The following is a 25,938-nucleotide window of genomic DNA, read 5'->3' as shown; positions in this document are numbered from 1 at the left end:
GAGGCCTCCCGGAAGACAGTACGCGCGCACATACGCCGCAAGGCCGGCCTTTCTGACCGTTGACCCGGAAGCGCTTATGGCAGTGTCTAGGAATTCGGGAGCACACGATGGTCTTCCTTACCACGCGGCTCTGCCTGCGAAACCGCCTGACGGACCGCTATTGGCGGGTTCAGGAGGTGCTCAAACATGCTCGGGTGAGTGCGCGTGCCGGGATCCCAGGTTGGCACCGGCGAGGTGGCGCGCTGCCGTCTAGACACCCTTCTTCCGTTTTCTTTTTCTAGCATTTTAGGGGAAGGAAGAATCGCTGCTACCGGCTGGCAGTCAGGGCGGTGACCAGAGCCTTCGTTAAGTGTACGCAGGCTCGCAGACTGAAGAAGCGGAACCTGAGGACTGTAAGCGCAACTCCTGGGAGCCCCACTCCGACCCCACCTTGTTCTCATCTCCCTAGAGCTCTGCTCTCTTTCACGTCAGGGTTCGAGCTCAGCCCTCCGTCCTCCGGAGCTTGGCCTTCTGTACCCACCTGAAGTTGGCGTTCATCCCCTGGAAGTCCCCTTCACCTCCTTGGGCTGACCCTGTGTGAAGTGTTTGTCGTTTGAAAGCTGTACTTGGGGCCAGAGTAGTTGTTCTTATAAGTACCTATGAGCAAAGTCAACAGGGCCATATGAAGGGTCATTTCTGACCTTGAGTGTCAAAGTGTCCCCCTAAGCCTGGAGAGATAGCTCAGCGGTTAAGAAGACTTGTTGGTCTGCTATATCAACCAAGTTCTGTTCTCACAGCTGACAACTCACAACCACCTGTACTTCTAGCTCCAGGAGATCTGATTCCTTTTGGTCTAAACATGTACCCACCCACATACCCATATATATATACTTATATATATATGTACCCGTATATATACAAATAAAAACAGTTACAGAACTCCCCAACCAGAATGTGGGGAGTTATAGCAAGAGGGCTGTGCTCACAGCCTAGACAGTGTTGGTTTGGATTCCTGTCTGTTCTCATTGGTACAGGCCTTTGGGGTAGGGTGGTGCTGCCTGCCGCCCCAAGACCTGGTAATTTGTTCAGGCTCAAAGTGTGCTGTAGTGTTGTGAACACATGGGAATGTCCAGTTAATATGAGAAGTGAGCATTTGCTGCCACAGTGGAGGGTCTAAGGGCCTTGGACAGTCCTGGTCTCCCTGCGACTTGTTAGAAATGCACACTTTAAAGGCCCTACTCTAAACCTGCTGAATCAGGCTCTCAAAGGAGGGCCCAGTAATTTGTGTTAACAAACTTCCAGGGATTCTGTTGCAGGTTCAAACTTGAGACCTTTAGGATCTACTCTACCTTTGTAAAGAATGCTTAAAGGAGCCCTCCCATCCCCAACAGCACAAAACAAAAACCCACTGATACCTGATGTCTAAGAACAGGCACACACCAGTTATACTGAAGAAATCCACAGTTGTTCATCTTCTGGCCAGAGTCACTTTGATTCACAATTCTAGATTCTTCTGAATCTTTTCAGTCTTTTCAGATCGATGTTAAGGTGTTTGCTAGTGCCTGGCACAGACTCTAATCCAATCAGCTAGATCTTGGTGCATACAAATAGTTTGCAGTGGCTTGCTTACTTGATTCTCTTTTTCTGCGGGAGAGGAAAGCAGTCTGAGGGTTGAATGAACCCAGGGCCTGGACACAGCAGGCCTGGATTCTCCGGGTGCTTGCACTCCTGCATATGTATGAGTGTGGAGATTAGAGCCATTCTCATGAGTCAGCTCTTCCACCTTGTTGAGGCAGAATCTGCCTTGCTGTTCCTGATACATGTTATACTCTAAGCTAGCTGGCCATGAAGTTCTGGCTCAGCCTTTAGGAGTGCTAGGATGGGCTTATGCTTTGTGTCCAGACTTTTCAGTTGAGTTCTAGGGATTGATGGCAAGTCATCAGGATTACACAGTAATATGAGCCATCTCTGTGTAGCCTTGGCTGTCCTGGACTCACTTTGTAGACCAGGCTGGCCTTGAATTCACTCTGCCTTCCTGAGTGCTGAGATTACAGGCATGGGTCACTATGCCCAGCTTGGCTCCTGAATTTCTGAGCTATATCCCTAGCTATTTTTATATGCATGGTGGTGTGCAAAGGTCAACCTCAATTGTCATTCCTTCCTGTTTTTTTGACATGAGGTCTTTAATTGGGATGTGAACATATGAGGGTGCCTGGCCTCCAAGCTCTAGGGAACTCATGTGTCACAGAACACTAAGTTTCCAGGCTCAACCTGAACTCATTCTACAGCCCAGGCTTACAATCATGCCAAACCTGTACTTGGAGCTGGTGTTACAGGCCTACACTGCCAGGCCTATCCTTGCCTGCCTGCCTTTTTTTAAATTGTTTTTTTGAGGTAGATTTTTGCCATATAGCCCTACCTGCCCTGAAACTCACTGTGTAGACAGACCATCCTGGCCTCAAACTTGAGATGTTCCTCCTGCCTCCTAAGTGCTGGAATTTCAGGTACACAGCATCACCCTAGCTTGCTTGTCATTTAGAGAGGAAAGTTTTACTTTACTTTTTGTTTTGTTTTTGGTGTTGAGACAGCATCTCATGTGTTGCCCTGGCTGTCCTGGAACTTGCTAAATAGACCAGGATGGCCTCTAATGCAGATACCTGCCTGGCTCTGCCTCTGGAGTGCTGGGATTAAAGGCTTGTACCACCAAGACTGGCTATGTACTTGGCTTTTTTGAGATAGTGTTTCAATATGTAACCTTGGCTGGGTGTAACTCCTGATCCTCCTGCTTCTTCTAGAAGTGCTGCCTGCTTGTGATTCAGAGTGGAGCTTGTCTGTATGAAATACATCAACCTTTGCTATTGTTTTTCTCAAAAACCTGTTTGCCTGAGAAGAAAACATCTTTTCTACTTATTTTTATGAGCACTTTTTAATTCAGTTAGAACCTTTGCTAGAAACAGGATATGGATGCAACATTCAGAAATCAAACCTTTCTGGAGTCAGGTGTAGTGATATAGACCTTTAATCTTTGCACTAGGGAGGCGGAGGCACGAAGATTTCTGTGAGTTCAAGGCCAGCCTGATCTATATGGTAATTTCCAGGATAGCCAGAGCTACATAGTGAGGCCCTGTTTCAAAGAAAAGAAAGTCAGTATCAAACATCTTAATGTTTTAATTCTAGCTCTGGATTAATCGAATTACAGCTGCCTCCCAGGAACATGGCTTACAGTACCCAGCATTCATTGGCAACTTAATTAAGGTAAGTTGAGAGTCTTATCAAGGGATTGAGCATCTAAAGGAATTATGCCATCAGATGTAAGCCAGCCTGGCTTTAGTCCATGGGGTGGACATGAGTGTTGCTAGGGCTGCACTGTAAACTAGTTCTTTTTGTCTGGATGGAGTTCTGGCAACCTGCTTTTCATTTGCCCTACTGATAGTTTAGCACACATAAGTAGTTGCATGTTTTATAGATGCCAACTTGGATGTTTCTGTATGAAAGAAAAAAGGTAGAAATATGATGTTAACTTTAGAGTTTGAGATGTGTTTTTAAGTTTTATGTACAGAAGTTATTTTGCCTGCATCTTTGTCTGTGTAGTGCATCTGTGCCTGGTATCCTTGGATGCCAGAATAAGTTACAGATGATTGCAAACTGCCATGTAGGTACTGGGAATTAAACCTAGGTCCTCTGGAAGAGGAGTTAAGTACTCTTAACTGCTGAGCAATCTCTCCAGCCATCCACATTTTTCTCTTTCAAAATGAAATGGAAGTGGTAGGCATTCCATTTCCACCTTATCACAGACGTTGTCCTAGTGCTGTATAAGGGTCCTCCAGTGAGCTGGGGAAGTATTATATTCCTCATTTTACTGATGTGGGCCTGATGCTCAGAAAGCAGATTTACAGTTACAGGTATTTGGGGTATAATGGCATACACCCTTAGTCCAAACACTTGGGAGGCAGAGGCAGGCAGATATCTGAGTTTGAGGCCAGCATGGTTTATGCAGTAAGTTTCAGGACGGCCAGAGCCACATGATAGACTTTGTCGGGAAGGGGAGTGAGGAGGGTAAAGAAAGTCACAAGTCACACAGTAGGGTCCACTCATTGCTTGACAGCAGTATTGAGTATATGCAGCCAGTCCCCAGTCCCTCGTTTTTCTTTTCTTGGCTGCACGAGTGGGAGTTGCCAGCTTTCTGAAATCACTTTTACAGTCATTGCTAGAGATAAAGCCCAGGCCTTGTACATAAGCACTGCACCACTCGGTTATACTCCCAACTCCATAGCCTCTCTCTCTCTGAGCCAGTCTTCATTTGAAATCACCTGCTTCTGCCATCCCTGCAGTCTTATTCGGTAGGAATCACAGTGTAATGAGCTTGCACATCTCTAAATTACAGTAAAGGGTTAGCCCTGGCCAGAAGTCTCAGTGCTAATCATTGACATGGGACCTGGGCCTCAGCTGGCTCTTCCATGTTTCAGCCTCTATAGGTACCCTTCCTTGTCCCCCACCCACATTTCCCCTACAATGTCCAGCTATGCCCGTTCCACAGTTCCCAAGTATCCCACTCCAGTGGAGTGCTGTTGCTTACTCTAGACCTACTAAGTCTAGAGTTGTCTTGTGGCAACATCCTCCTGTCTGTTCCAACATGGGATGTCCTCTATTTTACTAAGTAGTTTCTTTTTGTTGGTTTTTGTTGTTTGAGATAGTCTCCTTATGTATTCTGTAGCTGGCTTAGAACTGCCTGCCTCTGTCTCCAAGGTGTTAGAATTAAGGCATGTGCCACTATACCTAGCTTTCTCAAGTGGTCTCTGATGCTGACTATAGGTTGCGGTTCTTTGTCTTTCCAGTGCCAGGTGGAGCTCAACAGGAAAGTACTTGTGGACCTGGCCATCTATGAACCAAAGACTTTTAAATCTTTGGCTGCTTTGGCTAAGAGGAGGCAGCAGGAAGGATTTGCTGCAGCTTTGGGGGATGGGAAGGAGCCTGAAGGCATCTTTTCCAGAGTGGTGCAGTACCACTGAAGTTTACATTGCAATGGAAATTGTTATAAACAAGATAGGAGCAAATGGATTGTGATCAGAAAGTCTGATTTGTATTTATTTACATTTTAGTAACAGGCTTGAGAGAACATGTTTTTACTCAATGACACAGATCCAAAATTGTCCTGTAAAGATTGTACAAATAAAGCCTTTGCAGTGTTCAAGTTGAGTTATTTTCTGGCATAGGCAACTTACCTTTAGATGTCTAAAGCCTCTGTAGTGCCCATATGCCTTTCATTGGCTCTCTGTTTTATGAGAGGCTACTAAGGGTAGTAGGAGGATTCAGGTTTGCATTGCTGTTTTTCCCTATAAAGTTGGAGTTCTATACCAGGTTTCTGAACTGACACTCCAGTTTTCTAGTCTGTCTTAAGTACCCCCAAACTGTAGGCTTACTGTAAGCAACATTGATATTAACCTCTTTTGGTCTTTTCCTTGTGTATTGCATGGGCCCAGTGGCTCAACTCCTGAGCCCCTAGCTTGTTTCCCTGCTCTCTTTTCATGCTCCCAGTTGGGTAAAGATCACAGGAATATGAACTCATACCAGGGATGTCATGCTTTTGGTCTCGGTCTGAAAGGCTTTGTCAGCTTCAAAACAGCCAGGGCTTTCAAGCTTGTATCATCTAGCTTGGTCTTTTTTTTTTCTTTTTAAACTTTATTTCTGCAAAGCCAATCAAGAAATGTTGGAAGGAAAAAGTGTAAGTTATCCTTGCATATTTGGGAACTTCAGCAAGCACTTACAATTTGAGAAAATGAGGGCTTAAAACAGTAGAATCAAAGGCAATACCCAGCAATGCGTATCTTAAAACAATGATGCTCTCTTAAGCAACATTCCTTTTTCTCCCCGAATAGCTACAATGTTACAGTATGCAACAGCTCACTTGAAAGTGCTAGAATCAGAGGGTAAAGAATGCCATAAGCCTTCCCGCTTACATTTCCTACTATACAGTGCCTTTTTGGCGCTTGATAAATCAAGCATTCACGTAGCAATACATTCAGTAGAAACACCTCATACTTTGAGTTTAAGATCCTTGTCCCTCCAGTTTGATGTTGTGACATCTGACACTTCATCATTGTAAATATTTTCAGTCATCTGCCCTATCTGCATGATGTTATCTCCAGACACTGTGGCTTGGTCTTTTAACAAGATTGCTTTAAGGTTCAGGAGTATACTCTGGACAATCTCATTAGCAGTGGCACCTCAGCAGCTCGATCACTGCTGTATGCGGTGGACGCTTTCATTCTTCCTCCTGCAGTGGATAATGTATCCCCGTTAGACCCAGCTCAAAGACTGCCTCCCTTAAACACCCATTTCCACGCTTTGACCATGTTGTTTAGTGTGCACTTCCTCACCTTTGTTCCAGTATCTACTGCTTGCCTCCTATTATTGGGCCTACCCTTGATCTCACTTTAAGAACTCTCACTAAAGCCATTTCCTGGAAACAAAGCCCAGCAGACCCTGACAGTAACCCCTTTCCTTGATTTACTCCATTTGTTCTTCAAGCAAAATATATCAGGCCATTTTTCTACTATGCTTTGGGGTGACAGTATTATAAGACACTATTCCTGAGATATGGACAAAAGGGTATTCATCCCAGATAGGGAACCACTGACTGACCAAAGTAAAGAGACTACTAAAGTCCAATTGGTGAACCAATAGTTTATTGGGGTTACTTATGGGAGCAAAAATAACTCAAAAGCACACTCAAGTGGAGTACACTGCAGAGCCTACAGGCAGCTCAGCGGGTTGGAGAATATCTTGTCTAGGCTCCTAGGCTTGTCTGAGAGTCTCTCAGCAGTTGTTACAGCTGATGACATGATGTGTTTGGGGAGGGGACCTAATGAATTTGGTCAGTTTCAGGGACATCCTGAAGGTATTTTATTACCTTTTTTTTTTTTTTTTTAAAGATAGTGTCTCTCTCAATAGCTTTAGTTGCCCTGGAACTTACTTTGTAGACCAGGCTGCCCTTGAACTTAGAGATCCACCTACCTTTGCCTCCTGAGTGCTAGGATTATAGGCATGTGCCATCATGCCCAACTACTTGTATCTTAAAAGAGTTTCCCTGCAGGATGGCATGTTTTACTTTAAGTACATCATCTGTATGTGTGTGTGTTTGGGGGAACAGTGCTGGAGAGATGGCTCACCTGTTAAGAGCACAGGTTGCTCTTCCAGAGGTCCTGAGTTCAATTCTCAGCAACCACATGGTGGCTCATAACCATCAATAATGTGATCTGTCCCTTCTTTTGGTATGCAGATATACATGCAGATAGAGCACTCATAATAAAATAAATAATAAATGGTATTTTTTTCTTAAACAAACAAACAAACATCCTCTGGAACCAGGCAGTGCATGTCTGTGATCCCAGTACTCTGGGAGACAGAGGCAGGTAGATCTCTGTGAGTTCAAGGCCAGCCTGGTCTACAAAGTGAGTCCAGCATAGCCAAGGCTATATACAGAAACCCTGTCTCGAAAAACCAAAAGGGAGAAGAAAAAAAAGAACATCTTCTGGCTTGGCACATGTAGGCCTTTAATCCCAGCACTCAGGACAAGGCAGACAGATCTCTGAGTTCAAGGCCAGCCTGGTCTACAGAGTGAATTCCAACATATCCAGGGCTGTTACAAAGAAACCCCATCTTGGAATAAAACAAACAAAATCCTTTGTTTTTATTAGCTTCTTCCTCATGATAAAATGTTTTATCTTGGGGGAAATTTTTTTTATAATAGCCAGCCACATTTGAAAGGTTCAGATCCACTTCTATTTGTTGAGCCCCTGCTACAGGAAAAGCCATAGTGCCTGTCTTTACCATTCTGTACCATGGTGACATCCACCCTCCTCTTATGCCACTTGTTGCTTGGGAGTCATTCTGATCTGTCCCTTGGACTCAATGCCTACTTCTGGCACCGTACATAACTGAGTCCTAATTTGCCTCCTAAAATTTTGTTTTGTTCTGTTTTTCAAGACAGGGTTTCTCTGTAACAGTCCTGGCTGTCCTGGAAATCACTCTATAGATCAGGCTGGTCTTGAACTCACAGAGATCCTCCTGCCAAGTGCTGGGATTAAAGGTGTCTGCTACCACGCCTGGCCTGCCTTGCACAAGTTTTTATTCTTGTTGACAATTTCATGTTGGGCAGGCTAGCCTTGAACTCACTAAGTGGGAAGGGTGACTGAATTCCTGATCTCCTGCCTCTACCTCCAAAGTGCTGGTATTATAGGCATGTACTACTACCATGTTAGTTTCTAGGATACTCAGGGCTTCATGCATGCTACTGGAGCACTCTTAGCAACTCCTTTATATTCCCAGTCCCTAAAGATCACTTTGGCCACCTTAATTTTGGCTTCCTTTACTGAACATTCCTAACAAGGCCTTTTTGATTTTCATCAACCCAACGGTCAATGCACTAGGTATTTCCATCTTGTTTACAACACTGTCACCACTTTGTCCGGTGTTACATACCGATTAGCCAATAATTATTGAACAGATAGGGTAGAAGATACAGACCCTTATGGCAACAGAATCAAATCAACTTACTGCTGGAATGCTGACTATTGGGCAGCCTGTCCGAAGCTCAAAGTATCTGAATAGAACCTATGCAGAAACCTTCTTACCCTCCAGTGCTCTCCCAATTTTCCCTCCCACCAAATCTGGCTGCAGTCCTGGTGAAAGCTTGAACTAACTGAGCACTGGCAGGTAACAACCACATCTGTATAGTAGCAGCACTGTTTTGGGAGAAAGTAGGCAGGTCAGGAATGGAGTCAGGGATATTCATAAATACTATCTGTAGGGTCAATTCCCACGTCCTTTCCTACCAACCTTCAAGGTTCTCAGCCATTCTTGGTCAGTACCTGCTCAAATGTGTGACCTTTCCTGGTCTCTCTTTTAATCTGCATAAAAAAAAAAAAAAAGCAAAAAATAAAACACCAGGATTACGTATGAGTGTTCTATTTGCATGTGTGCCTACATGACAGAAGAGGACATTAGATTCCATTATAGATGGCTGTGAGCCACCATGTGGCTGCTAAGGACCTGAAGAGCAGCAGTGCTCTTAACTACTGAGCCATCTTTCTAGACCCATCTGCACTTCTGTTCCCTTTGAGGCAGGGTTTCTCTATGGAAGTCACTCTGTAGAGCAGGGTGACTTGGAGCGCAAATACCCACCTGCCTCTGCCTTCTGAGTGCTGGGATCAAAGGCATGCGCCACCACCGCCTGGCTCCTCCGATCTGCACTTTTAATTGCTGGCAGAGTCAGAATTTAAAAGACCCAGTTCTAATGTGGGACTGTGGGGAAGGAGTCGTCCTGTCCCAATCCCCACGAAGACTGCCTTCTAGAGCCCCAGGTTCCCAGGCAGGGGCACTACCACCTCCGGATTCCGACTGGGCCAGGCAGCGAAGCCGAGTGGGTAACGAGCAGCCCTACCCGAGTCCACTTCCGGCGTCGGCGCCTGACGTGATACTAAGGGACAGGTCGTACGGCCAACGGCGTCGAGGCGTCGGTGACGTGCAGCCAATCGAAGGGGGCTGGGCGGGGCGGCTGTGAGCGTCGGAGGAGCCGCCCTGCCGGGAAGGCCCGAAAAGAATCGGGGACACAAAATGGCGGCGTCGGCGGCCGGGGCTGCTGGGTCGGTGCCTCCTGCGCTGGCGGCCTGCTCTTCCGGCTCGGGGGGAGCAGCCCCAGGGTCTCAGGGGGTGCTGATCGGCGACAGGCTGTATTCGGGCGTGCTCATCACCTTGGAGAACTGCTTGCTGCCCGACGACAAGCTCCGCTTCACGCCATCCATGTCGAGCGGTCTGGACATCGACACCGAGACTGGCCTCCGCGTGGTGGGCTGCGAGCTCATCCAGGCAGCCGGCATCCTGCTCCGCCTACCGCAGGTAAGGACGCGGCCGCGAGCTTTGCAGACAACCGTTCACCGGCCGGCCGAGAGTGCCGGACCTTTGTTGTCGCCTTGACCCGTGTCCGGAATCAAGCGGACCTGGGCCCGCTGAGGTCGGAGCCTGGAGCACTCCGCAGTTTCACACAAGCCTCCTGAGCCCGTGCCTCAAACGGGGCCGCTCACCGCCTTGGAGCGGGGCCCGCGCTTGGCCTTCCCCTCCCCCACCGTACTCGGGCGAAAGGCCCTTTTACCCCCAGGAAAGCCTCGGGAGACAGAAGTCCTTTGGGAAATTGAAACTGTTGTGGGTGTTTGTCGGGGGGAACCATACAAGACAAGACATGCCAGCCGGGACAGGCTTGAGTCCTGGTTTCAAAAGTGATGGAACCTTCTCCATCCTTAGGTGGCCATGGCGACAGGGCAGGTGTTGTTCCAGCGGTTCTTTTACACTAAGTCTTTCGTGAAACATTCCATGGAGGTAGGCTTCTTTCTGTTTTATCAGAGAAATGAATTGGGAGGAAACCTGGTTTGTTCTGTCCACTAGTCAACTGACCTCAAAAGTCAATACATAGCTCTTTCCCTGGAGGCCTGTCTCTGTACCTTCTGGTTGCTCCTCATAGTTTTAATGCCTTGGAAGTTTCTCAGGTTGGGGGGAAAACACTTGTGTTCCGTGTACATTTCAGCATGTGTCCATGGCTTGTGTTCACCTGGCTTCCAAAATAGAAGAGGCTCCAAGACGAATCAGGGATGTCATCAATGTATTCCATCGCCTTCGGCATCTGAGAGAAAAAAAGTGAGTCCTTTCCAGAGCTGTTGTAAATGTCTGTCATTGTTATACCAACCTTAGGATTTATAGTAGTTTGTTCCTAAGTGCCCCAGGTACTGTCTTGGGGCAGTGCTAGGGTAGCACAATAATCGGGATAGCTGGCTGTTGTAGCCCTGCTGGAACAATTCCTGTATGACCACATCAGCTCCTCACCTTATTGTTCTGTTTGTTCCATGGTTCTACTCAGAACCTCCAGGCCCCAGACCCCTGGCTCTCACCCTCAGCACTGTCAGTGTCTGAACTGGTGATTCTTTGTAAAGGGAATTGCCTTAGCATTGTAACATGTTGACAGTTTTCCTGGTCTTTCCTTGCAGAAACTGTTTGTAACAGAAATATCCATAGACAACTATCTCTTTTGATATCTAGCCCTTTTGTGTAGCAGTAACTGGCCTGGAATGTAGTGAGGCTGGTCTCAGCATCTTAGCGGTCCCATCTCAATTTTCCTTGTATTCAGATTATATGTGTGAGCCACCGTGCTTTTCTCCAAACACTGTCTTTTAAAACACCCACGGAGAGCTGGTGTGGAGGCACAATTTTTTAATCTCAGCACTCAGGAGGCAGAGGAAGGAGGATCTCCTGACTTTGAGGTCAGCCCTGTCTACAGAGTTGCAAGATATCCTGGTATACACAGAGAAACCCTGTCCAGCAAAAACAACAAAATAAATAACAACAACCCACCCTTGGAGCAAGTCAGAAGTGGAGAGAAGGGTTTGTAATCCTGTGAGAGAGAGGTGGGGACAGGAGGAGGGTCAGGTGCATTCAGGGTCGTCCATCAAAGCTATGTAAGCCAGCCTGGAATACAGAAGTCTCTCTCTCTCTCTCTCTCTCTCTCTCTCTCTCTCTCTCTCACACACACACACACACACACACACACACCAAGAAAACCAAAACAAAAAAGCCACGAACCAGGAAGATCCTATCTCAAAAGTAAATAAAATACAAAAGCAGTAAGGAAGTAGCTCAGTAGGCAAAGGTACTTGTCACCAAGCCTGACAACCTGAATTCAGTTCTGGGATAAATGTGGTAGGAGGGAGAATTGACTCCCGCAGGTTGTCTTCTGACCTCCACAGGGACAACCCACATACCAAACAAATACACAAATTTTCAAGAACATACATGCTGGGTTGATACCCAGGAGGAAATTGACTACACAGTCCCTGTACAAGATTTAAAAAGAAAGCATCCACACAAGAACCCATTGGTCCTGGGTTTGGACTAATGCTCTAGACCTTATCCCAGACTTTTTTTTTTTTTTTTCCTTCACTGACGTCCTTTGGTTTTTGTTTTGTTCTGAAACAGAGTCTTAATATGTAGCCTTAGCTGGCCTGGAGCTTTATATAGACCAGGCTGCTCTTGTTCATATAGATGGTCTGTCTCTACCTCCGGAGTGCTGGTACAAAGGAATATATCACCATGCCCAGCTTAACAGAAGCCCTTTAAAACATGAACTGGGCTTTCTCTTTCAGAAGTCTGTCAGACAAATTTGCAGCTTTCTCATTCAGTTCAACTAGTTCTTGGAAATACTTGGACTTGGGTGGAGGCTGTGGAGTAGAGGGTGGAATCAGTATCTATACTGAACATGTGTAGACTTTCTTGTTACTTTTCCTTAAACAACAGTAGCACGTTTATGTGTGTGTAGCATTTATATTGTACTGGGCATTATAAAGTACCTAAACATGATTTGAAGTTTGCAGAGGCTATATATAAGTGCTATGGGGATATTACACCATTTTGTATAAGGAACTTGAACATTCGTAGGTTTTGGTTTTGTTGTTTTGGTTTTTGAGACAGGGTTTTTCTGTGTAGCTTTGGCTGTCCTGGAATCACTTTGTAGACCAGGCTGGCCTCGAACTCACAGAGCACTACCTTCCTCTGCCTCCCAGAGTACAGAGCTCACAGAGGTGTGCCACTGCACCCAGCTCATTAATAGGTAATAGTTAGGAGAAAGTTGTCAAGGGACCAGCCCCAGTGTATACTGAGGGAGGACTTTATTGTGCTTTATTGATGCTGTGGTTTCCCAGAAAACTTGATCTTTTTGTCTTTAGTTTGACATGTTTTTTATGTAGCACTTATGCAGAGTTCCTGAGACCCTCCACCATGTTCAAGAGATGTGTTGATACACTAGAATACTGTTTATGTATAGAGACCAGGGTCAGGTTAGTAGTAAGTATATGTAGGTTAGAAGTAAGGTTCTGCAGTTTTGGTAAAGGAAGTGAAATTTGTAGCTTTTTGGTACTGTGGTATTTATCACTTGTAAATAGTTGTACAATCTGATTTTGTTTAATTGGTCCTGATACAGAACGTACGCTTTGTCTTTTCAGGAAACCTGTGCCTCTAGTGCTGGATCAAGAGTATGTTAATTTAAAGAACCAGATTATAAAGGCAGAAAGGCGGGTTCTTAAGGAACTGGGCTTCTGTGTCCATGTGAAGCACCCTCACAAGGTGGGTTCAGTTTGGCACCTGCAGCACCCAGGCCATACTTCAGCTGACTTGCACTGTGTGCTAGAGTGAAGGCCTTGAAGATACTGAATGTTCCTCTCATTTGGTTTTCTTGTTCATGCCTAGAACTTGATTTAAGTCCTTTATCAACCTTTTATAATTTAATGTAAGAGTTTTTGAAATGGTGACTTTTAGAGCTGGGTTTTTAGATCTTCAAGTGGTAAAATTAGAAGTTAAATTCATTAACATATATTTTTCTTTCCTGTCTTGGAGGCAAGAAGGTGAGTTCAAAGACATGTTCAGCTATATTTTAAGTAGGAGGCCAGCCTGGTGTGATGGCATACACCTTCAGTCTCAGCATTTGGGAGGCAGAGGCAGGCAGATCTCTTGAGTTCAAGGTCAGTCTGGTCTACATAGTGAGTTCCAGGTATTTGTGTATTTTATGGATATGAGTGCTCTTGTTTTCATGCACACCAGAAGTACGAATCAGACCCATTACAAATGGTTGTGAACCCTCATGTGGTTGCTGGGAATTTAACTCAGGACCTCTGGAAGAGCTGTCAAGTACTCTTCACTGAGCCATCCCTAGCTCTGCCTAACAGTAAATTTTTTTTTTTTTTTTTTTTTTTTTTGCTTTTTTTGAGACAGGATTTCTCTGTGTTGCCATGGCTGTCCTGGACTCTGTGTAGACCAGTCTGGCCTCAAACTCAACAAACTCTCTTTGCCTCTGCAAGTGAAGGAATTACAAATGTGTGCCATCACTCCCAGCTAGCAGTAATTTTTTTGGTAAAGGTTTATTTATTTTTTATTTATACAGTATTTTTCCTGCCTGTGTGCCTGCAGGCCAGAAGAGGGCACCAGATCTCATTATAGATGGTTATGAGCCACCATGTGGTTGCTGGGACTTGAACTCAGGACCTCTGGAAGAAGAGGCAGTTGAGCCATCTCTCTTGTTCCCCTCCCCTTTTTCAGTGCATGTGTGTGCAAGTACGTTTTGGAGCAGAAAGGAAAATTGCCAAGTGTATCCTGAGACAGGCGCACTTGTTGGCCTGGACACCCCTCCCCAACCCCCCCCCCCCCTTTAGGTTAGACTGGCTGTCCAGTTAGCCCTGAGATGCTCTTGTCTCCAGAGCTCTACTTTCCAAGTCGTGGTATTTAAAATGTGAGCCGCCCTGGGTGTTGTAGCACACACCTTTAATCCCAGTGCTCGCGAGGCAGAGACAGGCGGATCTCTGAGAAACTCTGTCTTGAGAAACAAAACCAGGGCTGGAGAGACGGCTCAGAGTTAAGTTAAGAGCGCTGGCTGCTCTTCCAGAGGTCCTGAGCTCAATTCCAGCAACCACATGGTGGCTCACAACCATCTATAATGAGGTCTGATGCCCTCTTCTGGGGTGCAGGCGTACATGCAGAAAGAACATTTTATACATAAGAAATTTAAAAAAAAAAACAAAAAACAAAATAAGCATCAGCTGTCACACCCAGCATTTTTATGTTTCCAAGGGATTGTGAAGCACTTTACTGACTGAGCTATCTGTAGCCCTTAAGAACTAACCTTTAAAAGTTACTTTAGTAATAGCTTTGATATGTTTTGTGGAAGAACAGGAAGAATTCTGAATTCTTTTATTTCAAAATGAACCAAAAAAGTCTCTAGCACATGCTAAGTAGAAGTGAGTTTATTGTACTCTTTCATGGCTGTCTTACCTAGTTTAGCTAAACTAAAAACTTTAGTGCTGCACACCTTTAATCCTAGCACTTTAGAGGCAAAAGCCTGGCAGATCTGAGTTTGAGGCCAGATTGTTCTCCATTTTGAGCTCTAGTCCAGCCAGAGCCACATAATGAGACCCTGCCTCAACAAACCAAACCAAGCCAGTGTTGACTTCTGCGACCATCTTCTCTTGCTTATTTGAGGTATTAAATTCTCGGTAAATTGAGCCAGATACAGTGGTACATTCCTATAATCCCACCACTTTGGAAAGCAGAGGCAGGTGGATCTCTGTGAGTTTGAGGCCAGCTTGGTCTACAGAGTGAGTCCAGGACAGCCAAGGCTACACAGAGACATCCTGTCTCGAAAAACAAACACAAATTCTTGGTAAATTGTCCACTAACTATTTTAAGTGCTCTTCTTAATGTGTTTAATGTTATTTTCCTATTTTGTGCAAGTTGGCTGCTGGGATAGAGGGCTGTGTAGGGCAGGCTAATCTCATTGGTGTAAAAGTGGTGTCAACGAGAATGGAAATGAGCCACATGGGAAACAAGGCTTTCAGTGCTATAGGGTGCACCTTGGTTTTCATATATGTACTCTGCCGAAGTATAAAAGCAGGTAGCAAGCACATCACAAAAGCTGAGCTGTCTGCTGGACGTCACCAGGAGCAAGCACCCTGGGGTTTAGCTTGAGGTTCTTTTGCTGCATGGACCCCAAGATCTGAGTTCCTTGATCTTGTAGTTTCTGGTAATAACTGTCTGACCCATATCTTCCAGATAATCGTTATGTACCTTCAGGTGTTAGAGTGTGAGCGTAACCAGCACCTGGTCCAGACTGCATGGTGAGTTGACCTTCCTTGTCTCACGAGAGCAGCAGGGCAGGCAGTTCAGGAATGCATTACTTGAGCACTTGGGCAGTGGGTTATCATCCCACGACTTGCCTATGGGGTGGAATTGTCCCAGCGCCTAGTGATCTGCCCTCTAAACACCCAGCAGCCTCCCCAATGACAGGGACAGCTTAACGGTAGGTGCCCCATCCACTCCCACCTGTGTGTTTTCACTGCTCCCAATCTGGGAGAGCAGTCAGTAGGCGTCCCTCTGGGGTTTGTCAGCAGGGCATAGGAACGTTATAAGGTGATAGTACAAACCACAGAATTCAGTGCTGTTGTTTCCAGGGAATTGTATCCCTTGAGGGAAGGGAAGATGGGGTTTGCTGCAGTCCTGGGTTGGTTTTAGCAGGCATATGGCTAGAATGAAGTCTGAAGTGACAGTTTTGTATTGGGATATATTTTTCCCCACAGAATTAAGTCTGTAGGGGTCATATTGCTGACTGAATTGTCTGGTGCTATGACATGCTTTATAGAGAACCTATTTTGACTTTTCTTTTCTGTACTCTTTCAATCAAAGGGTAGCCTCTGAGGGTAAGTGACTAAGACTTCTCCTCTGCTGTCCAAGCGCTTTGGTGCAGGGCCAGCGGCCGTCTTCAGCCAACCCAGTGCAGGCTCTCCACCGAAGGCTCTAGACTGGTGGTATGCGCACCCAATAGTATAGTCATGGCCCACTGCTGCTTGTGGTTCTCTGACGATCGTGCTCCTTGTTAATCCTGTCGTACTTGGTAATTGTATCAATTAGAGCGGATAACTGTCTTGAATTTTGTTCTTTTAAAACTGCTGTACCTGTGCAATAAAGATGCAGTACCTTTAAGAAAAAAAGTTTAGAAAGCTGTAAGAACTGAAGTGACAAAATGGCATGGTGGGAATTCAGACTGTTACTGGATCCTGTCATTATTTCTCTCAAGCCCTGAAGTTGCTCTTTCAGCAGCTTAATTGGGACTCATTCCAGGAAAGGTGTGCATCTTTAAATTAAACTATTGTAACTTATATTAAATGTAGCATTAAGTTTAAATATACCTTTAAAGGACTTCACTTGTTTTTAGAATTTAAAGTTAATGGATTAATATATTTCAATACTAGGCCTCTCTTATTAGTGATAAAGTTATTGTTGGATATATTTGTGAATGTTTAAATGTTTAGCAACACTTTGGCTCCTGGGAGATGGGTAGTTTTGGTACCATTCTGACTCTCCTTCTGATGTGTAGAGCTTTGCTTCCTGGGCCAGCTGCCTCTTATAGGCATCTGTAGAATTTATTGTTTAGAATGTCAGAGTGGGTTTGAATGTTACCTTCTCCAAGGTTTTATAGCAAAATTACTGGGTGGAGGCAGTTAAATTTCTCATACATGTTACAGCCTGACATTAGGGTATGCTGTATCATTGGATATGTTGGGCAGTGTATATATAACCTGTTGGCGTGTTTTCTCATGAATGCTTTTTGCAATGTTGATAAAGCCAGTATACTCTTTGGTTGTAGTCTATAAATTTTAAAGAAATATATAAAGAAAATGTTGAAGATGAAACAAATTTTAAAAGACCTTTAATTTTTCTAAAAGTGTAAAGTTTTGTACTTACATATTTTCTGGAATATTATAGCATTTTTAAGTGTACTTAGTTTGATGCCACTTTTAGAGTTTTGTTGCTTTTGTCTGATTTTTATGAATGTTCATTTTAAGACTCCTTGTTGAAATGGGACAGTTTGGATTTGGAAACGTTCTTTGATAAGCCCAAGAAGAGGATTCCCTTGGGTGTTGGCCTCCTCTGCATGATGTGCCCATGCATCCGAACCGCACCCAAGGGCCTTTCTCTTTCCCAAGTGGACTCCCTCCCTGGAGCTGCAGCTCACTCGTCTGGAGAAGGACCAGGCCACAAATGCTGCCTGAAGAAAAGGAGCACAGGAGGACAGCTTTTCTTACAGTTGCGAGGCTTCATGCTCAGCCTTCTCATTTGAGTTTGCATGTTTCTCTGCACTATGGATTTTGAACATTTAGATTTCTTAAGTCAATTACATTTTAACTACTACGTAGCATTTTCTTTCCAAGCATTGTGCTTTGCATGATAGGTCAAACATAGAAGGAAAAGTAAAGTTAAAGTTGGTTCTCGTTCATAGCAACACTTATTGTCTGACATTCAGCCAGCTTTTACCCCCCAGTGATTTCTTCATGCATTCAGAGTGTCCCCTGTTATCTCTGGAGATTTCCAGAGTACCTAGCACAGTCCTAGTGTAGAACCCTTAGGAATAACAACCTTTGATAACAGGTGGTAGCATAGTTGCCCACAGCATTATAATCTTCTTGGTCTTGGTTTCAGGAACTACATGAATGACAGCCTTCGCACAGATGTTTTTGTTCGGTTCCAGCCCGAGAGCATTGCTTGTGCCTGTATCTACCTCGCTGCACGCACACTGGAGGTAAGTATGTGGCTGCCTGGGTGTTAGTATGTATTCTAGACATTTCTCCAGTCTCTGGTAAATGTTAAGTATATTTGTCAAACTAGGTTCATTTGCAACAGAATTTCTTGGTAACTGGCAGGCCATTTTCACCCTAAGAATTTTATTGGCCTTGAAGTGTTTTGTTATTGTTGGTGGTTTTTTGAGCTTCCTGGGTGTTAGGATTAAAAGTGTGCACTACCACACCCAGCTTTAGAGGTTTTTTTTTTTGTTTTTGTTTTTGTTTTTACGATTTATTTATCTATCATGTGCGCAATCTGCCTGCATGTACAGCTGCACTGCAGAAGTAGGCACCGGATCTCATTATAGATGGTTGTGAGCCACCATGTGGTTGCTGGGAATGGAACTCCGGACCTCTGGAAGAACAGCCAGTTCTCTTAACCTCTGAGCCATCTCTCCAGATCTCTAGCTTTAGAGTTTTTAAGAAAAGTAACATGATAACATTTGTGTTCACAGATTCCTTTACCCAATCGTCCACATTGGTTTCTTTTGTTTGGAGCAACTGAAGAAGAAATTCAAGAAATTTGCTTTAAAATCCTGCAGCTTTACACACGGAAAAAGGTTCCTTTGTGTATTTTTGTGTGGATTATGTACTTGTGTTTGGCCAGAAGCATCTGGTTCTGAATGGGTAGTTTTGGCTTTTCAGGTTGATTTGACACACCTAGAAAGTGAAGTGGAGAAGAGAAAACATGCCATTGAAGAGGCAAAAGCACGAGCGAGGGGCCTGCTCCCAGCGAGTGTTCCAGTTCTGGACGGTGCTGCAGGGCTCTCACCTGCTCCCAGGCTGGGTGAGTGTCCAGGGTTTATTCCCCATGAAGGGTAGCAGTCTGTGGCCTTCTGACTTTTAGTGTTGGTGTATGTACTTCAGCTGTCTTGGAGTTGAGCCTGCAGCTTATCTCAACACTACAGTGGTACTAGAATCCTTAGCAGTCTGTTGGTAATCCTTAAAATAAGGCAGGGAGGCCAGGCCCTAAAGAATTTGTTTTTATATTAAATATGCACAGCCTTTCTGAAACGCTGTTTTTGTTGTTGTTGTTGTTTTGTTTTTTACCATTTCTACCAAGTTGGCTTGTCATCTGACTAAAATTTTAAAGTTAGAGTCTATGATTATATTGTTAGAACATAGAGTATGTTCTGGGCCCTGAGGAAAATTAGTCTGATCAAAAGAATTTCTGTGTTTTGTGTATGTTTTCATTCTGGGTCCCAGGTTAGTTAGCAAACGGTCTTGTCTTGCATTGCTAGTATATTTCAGTGTATTTCTTATTGAAGAAATTCTGGTTATGGTTTTTAATTTCTTGTTTGATTCAATAGAATCCCCCAAAGAAGGTAAAGGAAACAAGTCTTCCCCAGTCTCTGTGAAGAATGCCAAACGGAAAGTGGAGGGCCCAAAGAAAGCCAAGGCTGACAGTCCTGTAAATGGGTAAGACACTTCATTTCTGTCTAGGTAGACACTGAAACCTGAAGACACCCCAGGTCTGTAACTACTGCGCTCCTCCTGTTTGCAGCTTGCTGAAAGGACAGGAGAGTCGAAGCCAAAGCAGGAGTCGTGAGCAGAGCTGCTCAAGGTCCCCATCACGGTCTGCCTCTCCAAAAAGAAGGTCTGTGTCTGAGGCTTACCCGTAAGGCTCTAACCTGGTGTTTCCTCAGGTTATTAGGGGTGGCAGAAGTCTCTTAGGATAGGGGAGACACTGGCTCCTTTATTTATTCATTTATTTATTTATTTTAGTTTGTTCTAAGAGACAAGGTTTCTCTGTAGCCCTGGCTGTCAAACTAGAACTCAGTAGATCAGTCTGGCCTTGAATCCTTTTTCTTTTTTATTTGTTTTAATAATTTATTTTATTTTATGAGCATTGGTGTTTTGCCTGCATATATGTCTGTGGGTTATGGACAGTTGTGAGCTGCCAGATGAGTGCTGGAATTGAGCCCTCTGGAGGAGCAGCCAGTGCTCTAAACTATTGAGGCATCTCTGCAGCCCTGCTTTATGGTTGTTGTTATTGTTGAGACGGTTTCTTTTTTGTGGAGTCCTGGCTGTTCCTGGAACTCTCTGTGGAGCAGACTGGCCTCAAACTCAAGAGATCCTCCTGCCTCTACCCCTCAAGTGCTTGGATTAAAGGCAGGCACCCAGTGGGACAGTGGCTCTTAACCTGTTGTGTTTTTTCATTTTCTGAACTTAAAAGAGTTCCTTTGCAGCCAGGAAGAGGATAGTGGCACCACCTTTAGTTTCAGCTTTAGGAAGCAGAGGCAGGCAGATCTCTTGAGTTTGAGGCCAACCTGGTTTACAGAGTGAATTCTAGTATAACTAACTAGGACAGCTGGACTTGGTGGAACATGCCTGTAATCCCAGCACAAAGTGAGTACAGGACAAAAAAAAAAAAAAAAAAAAAAAAAAAAAAAGAATCAGGACAAAACAGAGAAGCCCTTTCTTAAAATTAACATAAAAAAAGAGGCCCTTTGCCAGCTCCTCTGCTTTGTTAAGCTTGACTGTGGTCACAAGTATGTTTTCCTCTCCACAGGAAAAGTGATAGTGGCTCTACCTCAGGTGGGTCCAAGTCACAGAGTCGTTCTCGGAGCCGCAGTGACTCTCCTCCCAGGCAGGTACACCGTGGTGCTCCCTACAAAGGCCCAGAAGTGAGGGGCACCCGGAAATCCAAGGACTGCAAGTATCTCACCCAGAAACCACACAAGTCTAGTAGCCGGAGCTCTTCTCGTTCTCGAAGCCGGTCACGAGAACGGACAGACAATTCTGGAAAATACAAGAAGAAAAGTCATTACTATAGAGACCAAAGACAGGAGCGCTCCAGGTCATATGAGCGCACAGGCCATCACTATGAGAGAGACCACCCAGGACACAGCAGGCATCGGAGGTGAGATGGAGTCCCTGGTGCCTACCTTGGTCCCTCCCTGTTGGGCACACCTTGGCTTCAGTGGCCTTGTAGCATGATGTTTTTGAAAGTGTTTTTGATTGGACCTTGATGTGAATTTAACTGACCGGACAGTGAGCAAGGTACCCTTCAGGCTGGCCTGGGGCGCGCTGCACATCTGTCCACCTCAACTGTGGACCTTCAGGTAGCTGGATGGAACAGCAAAGGCATACGTCCCCATTTGCGTGGCTTGGTGCTATTGACAAGCTGTCTCTTCACTTTTAAACTGATACTCAATTACGTTAAGCCAAGAAAGATGATTTTTTTTTTAAATCTTTGCCTATATTAGGTTGTACTTGTGTACATATTTTGCAGTGTTTCACAATAAGAAAATGGCCTTAATAGCCCCCTTGTACTCTATTCACGTTGTAAATAAACATGTGTTTAATACAAGTGAAAGCTATATATGAGAACTCAGACTTTGAATTCTGTTAGCCTAACACTTGTATAGAGAATTCTCATTTTTAAAATGTGAAGGTATTTAGGTCTGTGTTGAAAGCCATATATTTTTATCTGTGCAGGCTGAGTGCAGGCCACCAGCTCTAGAGAAATTTTACTGGTTGAATAAACAAGATCCTCAGGACACTCGTTATACAAGGCTTTGTGGGCTGTCATTCTGTTAAGTTTTCTCAGGGGCATTTGTGGGACTTGGCTATGGGCCTGAGGCCTAGTGGACGTATTTGTGTGCCGCTGTGCACTGCCAGTTTAGCTACTCTAAGGGAAGCAGGAGCTATATATTCCCTGGTCCTTGCTCTCCCTGTTCTCATTAAAATGTTAGACTTTGTATTGAGCTCTGTGCCTTCCTGAAACAATCTGCCCTTTAGAGTTGAAAGGCTGTTTTCGGGAGGGCAACAGGAAAGAAGATATGACATCAAGGTACAGCTGCAGGGCTCCAGTCTGAGGGTTATGGGTTTATTAAAACCTACAGGTTTGTGTTTAGGCAGAGGGGTGGCACAAGCCTTTAATCCCACAGGAGACAAAGGAAGGTGGATCTCTGAGTCTCTATAGTGTGTTCCAGGAGAGTACATAGTGAGACCGTGTCTCAAATAAATAAAAAGTGAGGTTGAGGAATATAGTAAGAAATCTTGTTTTGCTCTGTTTTGTTTTTCGAAACAAGATTCCTTTATGCAGCTCTGGTCCTGGTACCAATTTTGTCGACCAGGCTGGGATCAGCCTGCCTCTGCCTCCTGAGTGCTGGGATTGAAGGTGTGTGGTGGGAAATTTGATAAAGCCATTGTGCCTGGCATAAACCCCAAGTGATAGTGCCCTTAGGCTTTGAAGTAATCTTTGTAAAAACCGGGTGTAGGTTTTTATCATTAAGATACATTTCTGTGAGCTGCTAATGCCTTAGCAGCCACATTATTTAATAAGCCAATGCCTCCTCTCTCTCAGGTGTTACCTTTTTATAGAATTTAACCAAGAGTTTTTAGAAAGCAACTTGAAGAGCAGAGCCAAATTCTCAGTAGTGATAAACAGATAAGAGCATGTTGTTTAAAAGGACAATCCCAACCATTCTGTTTTACCAATAAAGACTCAGGAGCCAAATGCCGGGATGAAAACCTGCTGCTCAGAGGCAGAGAAAGTACCCAGCTGACCGACCGACCTCAGCTCAGGTCTGGATGGAAGAAACCCAAAAGGCTCACTAGCTCAACTGATAGCCCAGGAGGAAAAGGCCAGAAAAACCCAAGGCCAAAGGCTTGTTAGCTCAAAGCCCAAGAAGCCAGGGATCTGAAGCCTAAGCTTAGCCAGAGCTTGAGCCAAAAGCCTTTTCTTATATATCCCTCAAAGTCCCTCCTACTCTTTAATCCCTGTCAGTTACTTTCTCTGCCTCTTGACCTAGGGAACAGAAAGCTCTTGGATTAAAGTGTGTGATAGGACTGGCTGAACCACACCGCAATTAGCAGTTTACAATAAACAGAAAGTTCTTGGATTAAAGGTGTGTGACAGGGCTCATCCACACCAAAGAAACAGGGTTTTACGTTCACAGTTTTGGGGTTCACAATGGGATCAATATTCTGCAACAGAGCATACCCAATTACATAGTTCAAAATTATGAAGTTTGTTCTTTCAGTTTATTTACTATTAAGCATTAATTAGATGATCAAGATTCCATGTAATGAATGACTTAATACCTTTGGAAATTTAACAGTGTTGGTTGGGTTAGAACTTTTAGGACTTGGTTTGATTGTTTCTATACTAGAAACAATCTAAACAATTAAAAGCTTGTTTTAATTTTTTTTTTCCCATTGAAGGGATCATTGATAGTGAAAGTTCTGGGCCAGCTGTGCTGGTCGTGCTGCAGCACTGGAGCCCCTCTTGGCATTCTTTGGAACTCAGGTGTTGCCGCTTGCACTGGTGGGTCCTGGACAGAATGGGCCGACAGGCAGCTTGTCTCTAGAGAGCATTGAGTTCCAGCTGCTATTAATTCCTTCCTATCTTTCTGAATAATTCTGAGTAGCCAAGTTATTTAAAATCTCTTCCATAGGGTAAATGCCTTCCCTCTACCACCACTGCTTCCTTAGTCACCTCAGATCTGTTATTTCTGTGTGTTTCCAACTAATCAGAACATAACCTTGAAGATACTGGTTATTTGCAGGCATCTGCTACATAGTAACTGGAAACACCTGAGGCCTGTCTTTATGACCGTAGGAAGCCATTCCTCAGTATATTCATAAGGAGGTTCTGTAGGTTCTTGATCCCTTTTTTCTACTGGGAAGATCCGTTTTCCTTCTTTTATTCTTTGTCTCTGGAGCTTTTCTACCTGCATCTGTAATTTTTGCAATTGTGCAGTTAATGCTTCAACTTTTCACTTTTCTAAATCTGATTCATCTATAGTGTCTCAACACTCCTTGCATCTTCCTCTGAAACAACATTTTCATCTTCCTACAAGACAATATTCTTTTCTGCACACTGACAATTCCTGGCCAGAATGCCCTCCTTCCTATTTCTTTGTCCCACATCTAATAGATGTAGTGTGATTTATTTTGTGTGCCTGGCCCTTTTAAGGATGCCCAGTTGCAAGTCAACTGGCCTTTGGGAATTCTTAGCCCTTAGAACTGCTTGATTGCCTCTTGGATTTCTGGGAACAGGAGAGGATATAAAATGCCAGCAGGTACGGAGAAGAAAGATTGAGTAAAGTGAGAAAAAAGGCAGTTGATAGAGAATTGGGCTAGTAAAGTTAGAGAAGACAGTTGGGGCAGAAGATATTTTTAGGAGAGCCCACAGGGCCTTCTCTGACTCTTCACAGCAGCCCCAGAGCATTGGAAATTAATACATATAAAGACCAATCTTTAATGGTATAGCTTCTTCCGTGTGAGCTTACCTCAAAGCTTTCATACTTCAATTTTAATTGAACATGAAGAGTTGCCTAAAACCAATAGTAATGCTGTTTAATTAGTACTAAAAGCTAGATACATTTTTTTCTGTATTTCACTTTACTCCATTTCCTTTTGACAAACATTTTTCTTCCTTTTTTTTCTGAGACAGAGTTTTTCTGCATAGCCTTGGCTGTCCTGGATTGGCTCTGAAGACCAGGCTGGCCTCTAACTCACAGCACTCCTTCTGCCTCTGCTTACCAGGCTCTGGGATTAAAGGTGTGTGCCACTACACCTGGCTTAGCAAGCATTTTAGCAACTGCACATGTTGCCAATCCCTGAGATGAGAAATTCCCCATATTCCCCATAGTTCTACCAAATCCTGCAAACTCACTTAACCTGTGAGTATGCTCCTCAGTTCTGGAGCATCTGACCCCATTGGGTGCCAGATGCTGGTAAAAGGAGGATGTAATGAATGGTCAGAATCACAGCATCGCAGAAGTGTTTTTATTGATTGTTACACAAATGTGTCTTTTAACAAGTCACTCTACATACAGGAACTTTTAATTACCTAAGAATTCCTCAGCCATTACGAGACTACCTGGTTTGCCTTAAGCTCCTATAGGGAAACCAATTCCATAAATCTCGATAACAATCACTGATTAGTTACAAAAGATTACTTCAAAGCCTAGGTAGGCAATCACTTGGAGTTTACGCCAGGAACATAACATGGTCCTATATATATGTTCAGCTGCAGTTGAATGCTTGCTTAGCATGCACAAAGCCAGGTTTAATCCCTGCCTAAGCCAGGTCTAGTGGGACATGTTTCCCATTCTAGTACTCCAGAGGCAGGAGGAGCAATAGTTTAAGGTCATCCTGAGCTACACAGTTTCAGGCAGACTGGGCTCCTTAAAAATCTTATAAAGCAAAATAATAAAAGCTAGAGAGATGGCTTGGTGTCTCTCTTCCCCAGAGGACCCAAGTTTAGTTTGCAACACCCACAATGGGAGGCTCACAACCACCTGTAACTCTCATTTCAGGGGATCCAATGCCCTTTCCAGGCCTTTATTGACACCAAATATGAACTTGGTGGTGTATGTACATAAATGCAGGCAAAACATACAATGCATACATTTTGTAAATTAAAAATAATAATTTAAAAATAGACAATCTTCACAATTAATTGTTTTAGGATAAGATGTGCTGTCGCCAGCACTCTGCCATTAGGCTTAAGACAGGTACCCTGCCTGGTATAAACCAGTCAGTATTTGGCTTCTGTGACCCAGTACTAGAGCTCTTCAACATATGCTGCAATACAGACAGGCTCCAGTGTGGGCCTTCCTTTGGCCACCCTTGCATGTTCCTTTATCCTTCCCCCAAATCTACTCAGGGTTTTGCTATGTAGACCATGCTAGTCTTGAACTTGGAGATCACCTTCCTCTGCTCCCTGAGGAAGCACACCATGGTCTATGGGTATTGAAAACAAACTAAAATCCTGTGGAAGAGTGGGAAGTACTCTTAT

General features: G+C 44.3%; 2 protein-coding genes and 2 long non-coding RNA genes across 6 annotated transcripts; 2 read left to right on the top strand and 2 right to left on the bottom strand.

Annotated features, from left to right (window-relative positions):
- The first annotated feature begins 34 nt into the window (after positions 1–34).
- Mrpl20 (mitochondrial ribosomal protein L20) lies at positions 35–5,170 on the top strand. The gene is made up of 4 exons (XM_055615062.1): positions 35–194; positions 282–392; positions 3,157–3,234; positions 4,815–5,170. Exons 1-4 carry the CDS (start codon positions 108–110, stop codon positions 4,986–4,988), a joined length of 450 nt encoding a protein of 149 aa, XP_055471037.1. The 5' UTR covers positions 35–107; the 3' UTR covers positions 4,989–5,170.
- Positions 243–1,607, bottom strand: LOC129682629 (uncharacterized). 2 transcript variants are annotated; one of them, XR_008721017.1, is made up of 3 exons: positions 1,395–1,607; positions 521–636; positions 243–277 (listed from the first exon to the last, which is right to left on the bottom strand). It is a non-coding gene; the product is annotated as an uncharacterized LOC129682629 (long non-coding RNA). The 2 variants fall into 2 exon arrangements; XR_008721016.1 differs by having other exon boundaries at positions 1,420–1,607.
- LOC129682628 (uncharacterized) lies at positions 5,165–9,431 on the bottom strand. The gene is made up of 3 exons (XR_008721015.1): positions 9,163–9,431; positions 8,818–8,888; positions 5,165–6,253 (listed from the first exon to the last, which is right to left on the bottom strand). It is a non-coding gene; the product is annotated as an uncharacterized LOC129682628 (long non-coding RNA).
- Positions 9,432–9,530: 99 nt separating this feature from the next.
- Ccnl2 (cyclin L2) lies at positions 9,531–21,699 on the top strand. Of its 2 annotated transcripts, XM_055615059.1 has the most exons (11): positions 9,542–9,876; positions 10,279–10,353; positions 10,559–10,668; positions 13,023–13,143; positions 15,619–15,683; positions 18,043–18,142; positions 18,638–18,742; positions 18,828–18,969; positions 19,493–19,601; positions 19,687–19,779; positions 20,695–21,699. In XM_055615059.1, the coding sequence occupies exons 1-11, from the start codon at positions 9,595–9,597 to the stop codon at positions 21,047–21,049; spliced, it is 1,557 nt and encodes a 518-aa protein (XP_055471034.1). In that variant the 5' UTR covers positions 9,542–9,594; the 3' UTR covers positions 21,050–21,699. The 2 variants fall into 2 exon arrangements, with proteins under 2 accessions (XP_055471035.1, XP_055471034.1); XM_055615060.1 differs by lacking the exons at positions 18,043–18,142; positions 18,638–18,742; positions 18,828–18,969; ... (1 more) ...; positions 19,687–19,779; positions 20,695–21,699 and adding an exon at positions 16,249–17,836 and having other exon boundaries at positions 9,531–9,876.
- The last annotated feature ends 4,239 nt before the right edge of the window (positions 21,700–25,938 follow it).

This window comes from Psammomys obesus, unplaced genomic scaffold (assembly GCF_907164565.1).
Source record: "Psammomys obesus unplaced genomic scaffold, mPsaObe1.curated_primary_1811, whole genome shotgun sequence".
Lineage (NCBI taxonomy): Eukaryota > Metazoa > Chordata > Mammalia > Rodentia > Muridae > Psammomys > Psammomys obesus.
Note: the sequence above shows the minus strand (reverse complement) of the source record. Positions and strands in the feature narration are given on the sequence as shown.

Coding starts and splice junctions, on each gene's coding strand:
- Mrpl20 (XM_055615062.1), top strand. CDS start 108: ATGGTCTTCCTTACCACGCGGCTCTGCCTGCGAAACCGCCTGACGGAC. Junction 195..281: donor AGGTGCTCAAACATGCTCGG/GTGAGTGCGCGT, acceptor TTCTTTTTCTAG/CATTTTAGGGGAAGGAAGAA. Junction 3,235..4,814: donor TCATTGGCAACTTAATTAAG/GTAAGTTGAGAG, acceptor TTGTCTTTCCAG/TGCCAGGTGGAGCTCAACAG.
- Ccnl2 (XM_055615059.1), top strand. CDS start 9,595: ATGGCGGCGTCGGCGGCCGGGGCTGCTGGGTCGGTGCCTCCTGCGCTG. Junction 9,877..10,278: donor TCCTGCTCCGCCTACCGCAG/GTAAGGACGCGG, acceptor CTCCATCCTTAG/GTGGCCATGGCGACAGGGCA. Junction 13,144..15,618: donor ATGTGAAGCACCCTCACAAG/GTGGGTTCAGTT, acceptor CATATCTTCCAG/ATAATCGTTATGTACCTTCA.